This window comes from Pongo pygmaeus, chromosome 12 (genome assembly GCF_028885625.2).
Source record: "Pongo pygmaeus isolate AG05252 chromosome 12, NHGRI_mPonPyg2-v2.0_pri, whole genome shotgun sequence".
NCBI classification, from domain to species: Eukaryota; Metazoa; Chordata; class Mammalia; order Primates; family Hominidae; genus Pongo; species Pongo pygmaeus.
Window position 1 is genome coordinate 97,075,915 of NC_072385.2, and position 12,607 is coordinate 97,088,521.

Sequence of the window (12,607 nt, forward strand, 5' to 3'; positions counted from 1 at the left end):
ATGAAGATGCCAGACAGTTTTGAAAGGCAATCTGTTACTGCACATTCTGGTTTAATGGTGAGACCTGAGTTTAATCTAGTTCAGTCATTAACCAGGTGTGTGACCTTGAGCTAGTCACATACCCTTTGTGAGCCTTAGTTTCTTTGTAAGTAATATAAGCAGATTGGGCAAGATAGTCTCCACATTCAAGATATTTATGATATGCTTAAACATTCTGATCAAGAACATTCTGCTTCTTTAGCCTTATTACTTTATCGCCACCTACTGGTGAAAATATGCACTTTACCCTTTTCCTAAAAATATGTGCTGCTGGCTTCCCTCACTTTCTGCCCAAGGCTTGCTTGCTTTCTTTTTTCTTCTTCCGATGCAGTCTTGAATGTCAGGAAGATTAGGATGCTGGGTGCTCTATTACTTTATCAGGAGATAAACAGTCCCCCAACATCAGGGATTTCCAAGCCTCCTGCTCCTGTCCTGGAGGCCTGTCCTTATATTCATGCCACTTTCAGTTTGTTTGGGGCAAGTTTGAACCAAATTACATTCATCCAAAAGCCAAAGGCTGAAAAATATTTGGACAGCTGAAACTTGGTGTTTTTTGGACTCAGTAGTAATGAGAAGTACATTTGTGAGAACATTTGTATTCTGGCGTCAAGGAGGAACAGGGTGGTATCAAGAAAAAAGACATCAGAAGCCCATCCTGAGTCAACCAAAGACCAACTGGGAGCCTGGGGGGCTCATTTACCTTCTTTCCGGGTTTGCCTCCAGTTTTTTCCAGTGTAGGGTTGTCATAAAGACTTTCCCTACACTGTCACATGGAGGAGACTTGAAGGAGGTAAATGTGTATAAAATCACTCTGAAAAGTATAAGTCACTCTTAGAAAACCAGGGAATTATTTTTGTGTTTTTGTGACAATTCTTGCTTGGTCATCTCATAGATACAGTCAGGTCTAAAAGAAGTGTTGGTTCTAATACTGCATGTTCTCACTTACAAGGGGGAGCTGAATGATGAGAACACATGGTGGGGAACAGCACGTGCTGGGGCCTGTTGGACGGTTGGGAGGTGGGAGGAGGGAGAGCATCAGGAAGAATAGCTAGTGGATGCAGGGTTTAATACCTAGGTGATGGGAATGATCTGCATAGCAAAACACCATGGCACACATTTACTTATGTAACAAACCTGCACCTTTGGCACATGTACCCCTGAACTTAGAATACAAGTTGGAAATTAAAAAAAAAAAAAAGGTGTATTTGTTCTGAATGATTTCTGGGGTAATCTGAATGAATTCTGGGGTAAAAATGTAGAAGCCATTGGAGTTTATGGAGAGCTTGCTTAGTGTCTTCTTAGTGAAGAGCTGGGCCTGGCCCAGCCACCTGCAACTCATGCTAATGTAGTCAAGTCTTCAAAAGGGCCCAGAACCATCCCTGCTCCTAAGACTGTGGTGTGATCTTGGTGCTGGTTCCAGCTCCTTCTGTTCCATCTAGAAGTCACCAACACGGGACCCAAGCAGGAGCTGCAAACATGGCCCTTCGGGCTCTCAAATTTTATAAGACAGAAGCCCAAGTGTCCCTTCAGCTCCCTCGTTTCTTCCCAGTGACTCCCCTGGGGTGTAGTTTTTAGGAGGAAGTAGCTCTGAAAGGCAGCAGGCATCTGGACCAGCAGAATTTCTAGGCTTCCCTTCCCTTCGCCTGGCTTCATGTCCCAAGGGCTGCACTTTCCCTGGAGAGCTGCTTTTTGCTGTACTGAAGTGGGGAGCACTAAGAGGGTGGGGTGTTGCAGTTGTGCCCAGGGTGTCGCCATGCTGGTAGCACATCACACAAGGACTCTCAGAGAAGGCTGAGGACAGTCTGGGGTCCTGGGCGTAAGCCATCATGCCAACAAAGCGTCGACAGTCCCAGGTTTATAAATGGGCTACCATCCAAGGCTCGGTGTGGGGTATTTTTTGGGAAACCTGGCAGCCTTTTCTCTTGGAAACATTAACTCCATAGTTAGGTTTCCAGACCAGCGAAGCTTCTTTGACTCAAACACAGCTCATGGTACCAAGAAGCCAACCAGCATAAAGATGGTTCTGAGGAAAGCCACCGGGTTTTAACTTGAATTATCAGGAGCCTACCACCCCTGCCTCCTCCACACAGCAGGAGTAGCCTGCCCCAACTCCCAGAACTGTGGTAGGAGGGGTAAGGGCTGGCAGTGGGGGATGCAGTGTGTAGGAGGCAGTGGCATTGCTGATGACTCTGGAGTAGGAGAGTGTGGGGCCCGTGAAGGCAAAAGCCCCAGCAGCATAATTCCAGAATTTAAACATATTTGATTCGTGTTTGTAGCTCTAATGCACAGCACAGTATCTGACATATAGTATGCTCAGTACATTTTTAAAAAATTAAATAACAGATCCCCTTCATATGAGAGCTTCAGCTTAAATGGGGGGGGTGCATGAATTTATATCTGTGGCTGAAGGCATAGTGGGAGAGGGTGGCAGGAATCACTCATGGGTGACACCTGGTGTCCTGTAGACAGGAAGATGACAGCATCATCAGGTCCACATGTAGCTGCTTGTGTCTGGGTTGATCTAAACACAAAGGAGGTGTTTAGTGCGGATCACAGGATTCGGTTGCCCCGTGTGATATATTTTTATCAGTAAAGGGAATGGAGACAGGTGGCACGTTTATCCATTTTTCAGATGACACAAAGATAACAAGGATGTTAACACATTAAATGACAGAACTAATACTCAGGAAGATTGCAGCCGACTAAACGAAGGAAGGATTTAATAGAGATATGTGATCTTCCAGTGTCGGCTTCAAAAACTCGATTGTATCTAGATGGGATTGAGGTGACCTGCTTCTACAGAGGTATATGATAAAAAATCCCGGCGACTTTAGGTATTGCAAGCTCAGTAGGAGATGAGCCAATGGTGAGACAAGGCTTACCCCAAATGGAAGTTGGGATGTTTTAGTGGGAGCAGAGTATTGAGGACTAGAGAGGCAATTGCCTGGCACACTACCCTGGCAGCACTGTGTTCTGCTCGGGGTGCCCTGGTGTATGAATTATTAATAGTCTATAGCATAGTTAGAGGGTGTACTGCCAAGTCATGGAAAGACCTATTGGAGGGATTAAAGAAATATTCTGGAAAAGACGAGATATAAAAAAATACATGAAGTCTAGCTTCATGTATTTGAAAGGCTCTCAAATTTGAGGCACTCTCAAAGGTTCTCAGCCTTTTTATGCTCTCAAAAATTGTCAAAGACCCCAAAGACCTTTAGTTTGTATGAATTATATCTATTAATTTTTATCATTTAGAAATTGCAACTATGCACTTTCTCATCTGAAACAGAATACTGACAATTTATTTAACTATTCATTTACTTTATTTTTACTTGTTTTATTTTATTATTTAATTTTAATTTTAATTTTTATTTTTTTGAGACAGAGTCTCACTCTGTCACCCAGGCTGGAGTGCAGTGGCATGATCTCGGCTCACTGCAAGCTCTGCCTCCTGGGTTCACGCCATTCTCCTGCCTCAGCGTCCCGAGTAGCTGGGACTACAGGCGCCCACCACCACGCCCAGCTAATTTTTTGTATTTTTAGTAAAGATGGAGTTTCACCGTGTTAGCCAGGATGGTCTTGATCTCCTGACCTCGTGATCTGCCCACCTTGGCCTCCCAAAGTGCTGGGATTACAGGTGTGAGCCACCGCGCCAGGCCATTTTATTTTTTTTGAGATGGAGTTTCACTCTGTGACGGAGGTTGGAGTGCAGTGGCGCCATCTCAGCTTACTGCACCCTCCGCCTCCCAGGTTTAAGTGATTCTCCTGCCTCAGCCTCCTGAGTAACTGGGATTACAGGCGCGCACCACCGGCTCATTGTTGTATTTTTAGTAGAGACGGGTTCTCACCATGTGGGCCAAACTGGTCTCGAACTGTTGAGCTCAAATGATCCACCTGCCTTGGCCTCCCAAAGTGCTGGGATTACAGGCATGAACCACCACACCCGGCCTATTAATTTACTTCAAAGTGACAATAGAATTATTATATTTTAATGTAAGTGTTAATTTTTACTGAAAAATAACTTTTCTAAAACTAAGGGTTCAGTGAGAAGAGTGGCAAATGTCTCCAATGTCTATCATAATGGAAGATAGCTGGAGTCTGTTATCAGCTCCTGCAGTCAGTTGTGATATGTTGTTTTTGTTGAAATATGTGGAGAAAATCTGTCCTCACAACAACATGTAGTCAGAGAAGGGAAGATGTCACAGAATCTCTGAGAGCAGGGTCTTTGGACCACACTTTGAGAACCACTGGTTTAGACAAATTAGTAATGAGGAGCTGAAGTTCTGGATAGTTATGACTAATAGTGCCACCCACCAAATGAAGGGGCTGGGAATTCCCTACCACTTGAAGTTATTCGATATAGGGTAAAGGCCTCTGTCTGGCACACCATAAGTGATTCATTTTTAGGTGAGAAGTTAGACCAGATGTACTTTATACAATTCTTTCCAATTCCATAATCTGACGATTTTATAGCTGAGGAACTGGGCAGCTTGCCTTGTATACATGACTGCATCTGAGATGAGAGTTGGTTGAAGGATATCTAAGAACTCCAAATGTTCTTACCTGCCTTTACTCAGGGTGTGCAAATGGCTTCCTTCCCCTGTAGGAGCCATAATGGAGCTTCATAACTAGTCTAGGTCTGAGCACCTAGAGGGTGTTGGGGTAGTCCTTTAAGTCAGGAACACTCTGAGAGTTCATAGGAGACTCTGAGGCACTCAGAGCAAAGTTGCAGGGATGATGTTGAGGAGAGAAGCAGCAGAAATTGGGTAGGATTTGAAGGTAAAGGAACATCTAGGAACATCTGTGTGGGTCGAGACAGAGTGGCATTATTGGGAGCATAAAGGAGAATGGAGAAGAAACAGAGAATCCTAGAGCTATAGAACTGGAGGATGGTAAACGCAGAAAAAGGGAATAAGGCCAAATACATTCAGCAGAATACAGCCTTGAAACAAACCCAACATTGTCAGGCAGTAAAAAATCGAAGGTGCAAATCAGGTAATGTGCCTCCTTGCCAACCATCCCCCATGCCATATCCGAACCACCTGTTGTATCAGGGTATTTGTGCTTTATCCTGGAGGCCTGTCTGAGGATGGGCCTGGTAGGTGCAGAGAGGTAAAGAGGCTGCTTCGTGGGGGAACCTCCTGAGGAGACATAAGGTAATCACAGCCCTTGGATGTCTTCATTGACAAAGATTTTCTCTTTGATGCACTGAGAACAGATAAGTCAAAGAGACATTTTCTCAAGGTTAAAATATCTTAGCACGATCCCAAACTCTGGTGACCTGAAGTTGAGCTGCAGAGGCCAAGAACAAGTGTGTGGGGAGGTCCTCATGTTTGCAAAGTGCCACAGAGCAAATTCCTAGGGAGCAGAGACGGTAAGCAGTGGGCAGCTTACCCAGGCTGACATCCGCTCCAACAGGTTTCTGGAAGGCAGCTCCCGAAGGAGCTTGCCTTTGGATACCTGAGGGGATTGCACAGGGTCAGCTGATTTACACACAACCAGCAGGCTGCTTTCTTTCCTTATTTTGCCCCCAGTGAAAATTACCTTAGTTCAGATTTTCCATGGAAGTCGGCCGAGCTCTCTGTGCCTGGCTGTACTTCTGGGTGTTGCAGAGGAGGCAAAAATCTTGGCCAAGGGGACAGGAGGAAACAGTGCCCCATGGATTGGGCTCCTGAAGAGTCCCACGAGTCTGTAGAGGCCTAAGATGGCCTTGGAGTCCTTGCCCTGGCCAGTGTTCTCATTCTCAAGCCTTTTTGTCCAGGACAACAGCATGTGCATTGGCAAAAGTGCAATTGTGAAGCTCATAGAAGCTGCTCGCCCTGACCGGAGGAGCCCATGGGACCCCTGTTCCTATCCAGTAGCAAGCAAAACAGAACCTACAGTTTCCAAGAACATGCGGAGAGTGGACGAGTATTCCCCAGCAGGGGGAAGACCTGAACGCCCCCGATTGTAGGTCTTGGCTTCTGATCCTAGTGCCCTGTGGCTTCAGAGGGAATGGTATACTTCCATCAAGTCTATCAGCTCATAGACCGGGCTGTGTGTAGAGTTTGTGGAAACCGTCAAACACTGCTAGATTTTCCTTTCTGATCTCTGCAGGCCTTAACAGTGCTGCAGAGAAGAGAATTTGCTGGATTCCTAGTTCTTCAGCCAAACGATACAGAAATGAAGACAGCCAGGGGCATTTCAGAATTCATAGGTGAACTCCCGGGGGGAGAGAATGTATTTCTGTCCCCCGTGGCATAGAATTACTCAGGCAAAAAAGAGAAAAAAAGGCTCTTTCCTGGGAGATGATACAAATTTCCCTTCGTGTTTTACCGTAGTTCCTCAAAAATAAGCCCTAGAGAGTGTCCCTTTTCAGGTCTGTAAGAGCCCGGTTACTGAATCCTGAGACGTTCCTATCACAACCTCTACAGACTCGCTTCAAGGGAACGGAGAGTGGGTCAGGGCTTTGCTTACTTAACCACTTCTTTACATGTTTTCTTACAAGTTGGGCCTTTGAGTGGCATCTTCTGTTGGCCTAAGTGGTTTAATAGTCCTTGTCCAAATCTAAATTAAATGGCAAAGATGTGGAGAGGAACCCCATGTAAACAAGCTTAACTTTCATCAGTGGCTGGAAAGGGAGTTTAAGGTCTTACCTGGATCAGCTCCGGGCCTGTTTTGGCTGCTTGTGTAGGTGGCAGTGGACAAGAGATCTGTAAGGACATTTGACTGGTCAGAGCATGAATTTTATTTTAATTAATTAATTAATTAATTTATTTTTGAGTCAGAGTCTCGCTGTATGCCCAGAGCTGGAGTGCAGTAGCACGATCTCAGCTCACTGCAACCTCCGGGTTCAAGCGATTCTCCCACCTCAGCCTCCCGAGTAGCTGGGATTACAGGTGCGTACCACTAGGCTTGACTAATTTTTTATATTTTTAGTAGAGATGGGGTTTCACCATGCTGGCCAGGCTGGTCTCGAACTCCTGACCTCAAGTGATCTGCCTGCCTCAGCCTCCCAAGGCATGAGCCACCGTGCCTGGCCAATAAATTTTAACCTAACTGTTTTCATTCTTTCCATGATCCAACCTAGCAAGACATTACCAAGGTCGGAAACAAGGTGAAGCTCTATATTTGGGCAGTCTGAACCTGCCTTGGAAGAGGAATTCAAATGGAAAAAAAAAAAAAGAAAAAGAGTATTTAACCTGAAACACCAACTAAAAACTATAGGTAATTAACCTTTATATTTCACAACTATCAAAGTATCTTTTAGCCAAATGCCATATTTCTTTACACTTCATTATTCTTACAATAATTCTCAACTGTGCCACTCATGGGGAGGTTTAAGTAATCCTTCAGTAGAAATGTCACTTAACATTCAGCAATTTGCTTAAGCTGCGTTAACATGGTATTGATGCAAATAGCATTAGCTTTTCGTCATTTTTAGAGGTACACAATGGGTTATCCTTAATTACTCTGTGAGCGAAGGAAACATACTTCAACATTCATTATTTATTGAGCAATTTCTCTAAAGCAAGGTTTTAAAAGGGAGAAGGGAGATAAAGCATTCTGTTAAGAGAAATGCAAAGCCTTTGGAAGGGGAAGAGAGGCACGTAAAACCCAGCTGAGGGAAATAACCAAATATCATGGAGGCGAAGAGCAAGAGGGCCTGGAAAAAAATATCAATTTGTCTTAGAACTGGAGGTATCCAAAATCAGCTTTTGACTCTTTTTGTCTGTGTTCCAATTATTTGACACAATTTCAAAGTAGGTTTCTTTGTTTGTTTATTTTTTGTTTTCAGTCAGGCTCTCACTCTGTCCCCCAGGCTGGGGTACAGTGGTGTGATCATAGCTCACTGCAGCCTTGAACTCCTGGGCTCAAGTGATCCTCTGCCTCAGCCTCCTGAGTAGCTGAGACTACAAGTGCACATCACCATGCTCTGCTAAGTTTTTGTTTTGTTTTGTTTTGTTTTTTGTTTTTGAGATGGAGTTTCGCTCTTGTTGACCAGGCTGGAGGCAATGGCACAATCTTGGCTCCCCACAACCTCCGTCTTCTAGGTTCAAGTGATTCTCCTGCCTCAGCCTCTCGAGTAGCTGGGATTACAAGCATGTGCCACCACGCCTGGCTAATTTTGTATTTTTAATAGAGATGGGTTTTCTCCATGTCGGTCAGGCTGGTCTTGAACTCCTGACCTCAGGTGATCTGCCTGCCTTAGCCTCCCAAGTGTTGGGATTATAGGCGTGAGCCATGGAAGTTTTTTTAATTTTTGTAGAGTCAGGGGCCTTTCTCTGTTGCCCAGGATGGTATTGAACTCCTGGCCTCAAGTGATCCTCCTGCCTCGGCCTCCCAAAGTGTTGGAATTAGGGAGGCATAAGCCACCATGCCCAGCCTCAAAGCAGCCTTATTTTCTGTTTAATTATACAGATAACATAGGCTTACTGTAAAAATAAGATGATATACTATGCATAGTAAGCAATCACCTTTTATCCTCTAGCCAGCAGTTACTGGTATACAATTCTGGCATACAGAGTTGTATCCCTTTTTCTGTGGGATGTACATGCTCTCATGTACAACACATGTTGCAAAAATGACATTGGTTCCCATGCTGTTTTGTAGCCTGCTTCTTTGACTGAATGATCTGCCCCAGGCCAGTTCTCTCGTGGCACTAAGCGCACATATTTCTCAACATTTTACTACCTGTATAGTAACTTCTTTAACCATTCTTCTAGTGATAAACAATTAAATTATCTCCTTTAAAAAATTATGAACAGCATCTGTGTTCATGCTTCTTCTCACCCTGGGTTGATAATTACCTTAGGATATATTTCTGGAAGTGCGAATTCTGGGTCATTTCTCCACACTGTCATCCAAACTGTGTATTATCGATTTCCAATGCGAGTTGCTAAGAAATGATATTTTGTTGTTTAATTTGTACTTACTTGATTCCTGGTGAAGCCGAACATCTTTTTTTTTCTTTTTTTTTTTTTTTTTTTTTTTTGAGACAAAGTCTCACTCTGTTACCCAGGCTGGAGTACAGTGGCACGACCTCAGCTCACTGCAACTTCTGCTGCCCGGGTTCAAGCGATTCTCCTGCCTCAGCCTCCTGAGTAGCCGGGATTACAGGCGCACACCACCGCGTCCGGCTAATTTTTGTATTTTTAGTAGAGATGGGGTTTCACCATCTTGGCCAGACTGGTCTCGAACTCCTGACTTCGCGATCCGCCCACCTTGGCCTCCCAAAGTGCTGAGATTACAGGCATGAGCCACCGGGCCCGGCAAAGCCGAACATCTTTATAACAATTTTTTTTTATTGGCCATTTGTAGTTCTGCTGTGGCTTGCCTGGTTATGACCTTTCCCCATCTTTCTTTTGGAATATTTGTCTTTTTCTTACTATTTGTAAGACTGGATTTTAAGAAAAGCCTTCTCCAAATACCTTAAGGAAGATAAGCGTTTACTGGTGAGATAAGTGTTGGTAAGGGCAACTGTATGTGGAAGGAATGAGCTGTGATAGATGCTGGCCTCTCTTCCTGCCTCAAATTTCACTTTCTCCGGCTTAGCGGCCCTTGGTCAGAAGGTGGAGCCCAGGGTAGAAAGGTGAAGGATCTCAGTCATCGCTATTCCCTGCCACTAGGCCGCGCTCTTCTCCCCTCCCTGGTCTACCCTTGGTTGTGGACAAGTTCAATGCTAGCTCAGCTGAGGCAACCATGGCATGTCTTGAAATGAACCTGATTAAGAAAACAAAGGAAGACACAGCCACTCCACCTCCTTAGCCTGTGGTAGATTCACCCAGACCTGTAGCTGAACCTGGAGGGATTTTCCATCTTTTCCAGAACTCTTTCCTAAGCATATGTATAGATCTGGCTCTCCCGGCTTCCCCCTCTGTCCCTGGGGATGCCATTGTCCTTGGCCTTTCCCATGAAGAACAGCCTCCTTCCTGCACCTGTAAGAAGTCTCTATTGCTCTGGCTTTGACTCACTCCCTTCTGTCTTGCTGGTGTGCACATTCGTGGGTCAGTTAAGGGGCCATGATGCGGCCTTGGTGTCCAGCCCCACCTTCCACCTGCATCAGCTCCTCTGCGTGGGCTGGAAGAACCCCTGTCTCTTCCTGCTATGTACTTTCCGCTCTCCCTTGAGCCCTCTCCAAGTTCCCATGTCTTGTCTCAGAGGCAGATCTTGATCCCATTGTGGAGTACAAATGACTCACAGACCCCAAACGCAGGTAGCTCCTGTTTTGGCTACATACTCTTCAGGTGTCCTAAGCTGAAGCGACTTGCTGCAGGGATCTTGATGGGATGTGTTCATTGATGTAGCCCAGATTTAGAACAGTGCCTGACACATAGTGGGCATTCAATAAAACGTTTGTTGAATGAATAAGTGAATTAGGTTTTGCTTGAACACCCTGTCCACAACCAGTTCTAGAACCTTTTGCCTACAGCCACATATATAAGAGGAAAAATCTTTAATAAGTGCAATAACAGCAGCTCACTTGTCTATCACAGTATAAGGAGATTTGCTTTCCAATTTTCAGCCCATTTGAAGGAAAAACATGACTTATCTAAATATTATTTAATATAGTTGGGCTGAAATATCACAGCAAATATCTATAGCCTTAAGATAGGCATTCATGAAAGTCAATTGGCTGCCTAGTGCTGGGGAGGAGGGGTGGGGGAAATGATGAGTAACTGTTTATGGGCACGGGATTTCTTTTGGGGATGAAAATGTTCTAGAATTGATTGTGGTGATGGTCACACAACCCTATGAATATACAAAAAACCATTGATTTGTACTTTAAATGAGTGAATTGTATGGTTTCTGGAAAGTATCTCATGAATACTTTCATTTTAAGAAGACATAAGCAATTAAATATTAATTTTCACTTCTTTTTAGGCCTTCAGAAACTCCTTTGAGTAGGCAATACAACTTTTAAAAAGCTCTCCCCCCTTCCCCAGTTTGGTTCCTATCCTAGCCATTGTGGTGTATGCTGCATGGCTTGCTTGCTCCAAGCATTTGTCTAGCAGTCTGTGGATTACCATAGAAGTGGGCGCTGGACGAGGATGAAGAAGGAACACTGATGGGCCAGGAGGCTGTTGTCCAAAGCTCCTGTTCCCAAGCCAGGAATAATGAAGCTTTGCCAGGTTAGGAGCCACTACTTCAAGTTTCTTAGGTTTTCCACAAGCAGAGCCCAACTTGCAACAGATTTCCAAGCTCCCAGCGTAGCCAAATAAATATGCCACATGTTTAATTATATGTGTTATGTAAGAATTTAAAGTCCTCTAAGGAGAAAACAGGAGCAAACAACTAACTCAGATACTCAAAAATCTTTGAAAGAATCAAGGCACCTGAAGTCAAGAGCCAGAAATTTTTGAAAGGAGAACTTCTGGCTACAGAAGCCCTGTTAACCCTTGCCATCCAGCATCCTTCCTATTTCTCTTTTGCTGTCAAGTATTGTGCACCTGTGTTAATATTATCCTGAGTTAAACAGGAACAGAATGGTGGAGGAGTGTTTGATGTATTTCAGAACACCAAAAATTCTTTTTGCGGTATTCTTATTTTGGGACTTTATATCATAGCTTCTTCAATGAGTCGTCCATAAAATAGCATAATAATAATTCTTATTTCAAAAAGTTATTGGGAAGATTAAATAAGATAATACATGCAGTATACCTGATAAATGGAACGTATGTACTACATGCATTCTGTTATTTATTATTAATTCAAGAAGAAGTTGGCTGTGCTGAACACCTTTTAATTTTGCCATACCAATCATGCCAAGATGTGCTCTGCCTGGGCCTGGGGTATTCATTTTTGGCAGGGATGCTCCCCTGCAAGGAAGAGGAGAGCCAGGCTGCTGGAGTTTGAATTCCAGCTCTGCCACTTCCCAGCTGTGTAGGCTGGAACCAGTTTCCTCACTGCCTTACTCCTTGGTTTCCTCATCAATACAATGGATTATCGAAATTGGAGGTCATAAATCTACTTCATAGGGTTGTTATGGAGGATTCAATAGGCTAATATTTGTAGGGTGTTCAGAAGATGGGCTAGCACATTCAAAGTGCTGATTTGCATTTTTATTTATCTATTTATTGAAACAGAGTCTCTTTCTGTCACCCAGGGTGGAGTGCAGTGGTGCGATCTTGGCTCACTGGAACCTCTGCCTCCCAGGTTCAAGTGACTCTCCAGCTTCAGCCTCCCAAGTAGCTGGGACTATAGGCACGTGCCACCACACCTGGCTAATATTTGTATTTTTAGTACAGATGGGGTTTCACCATGTTGGCCAGGCTGGTCTTGAACTCCAGGCCTCAAGTGATCTGCTTGCCTCGGCCTCCCAAAGTACTGGGATTACAGGCATGAGCCACCGCGCCCGACCTGATTTGCATTTTTAAAATAAGAAGATGGATGGGTAGGTAGCTGGCCTCTGCTATGGGAGCGGAGAGGGGGAAGGGTCATGCTATGTGGCAGTAGTGACTGGAAGCTGGAGGCGAGCCAGAAAAGAACAAGTCCAGAGCACTTCCTCCTGGAAGGAAAAAGTGGCACCAGGTGGGAAATATTCAGAAAACATTGCTAGGACAATAGTGGAACTCCAGCTGCAGAAGTTTTC

At 44.5% G+C, this 12,607-nt stretch overlaps 1 protein-coding gene across 3 annotated transcripts in view; it reads right to left on the reverse strand.

The window, feature by feature from the left end:
• Positions 1-12,607, reverse strand: part of VIT (vitrin) — a 148,376-nt gene that overhangs the window by 33,921 nt on the left and 101,848 nt on the right. For all 3 annotated transcript variants that reach the window (XM_054474893.2, XM_054474894.2, XM_063648816.1), the window contains one exon: positions 6,672-6,728. In XM_054474893.2, coding sequence (XP_054330868.1) covers positions 6,672-6,728 — 57 coding nt within the window. The remainder of the gene's footprint in view (positions 1-6,671; positions 6,729-12,607) is intronic.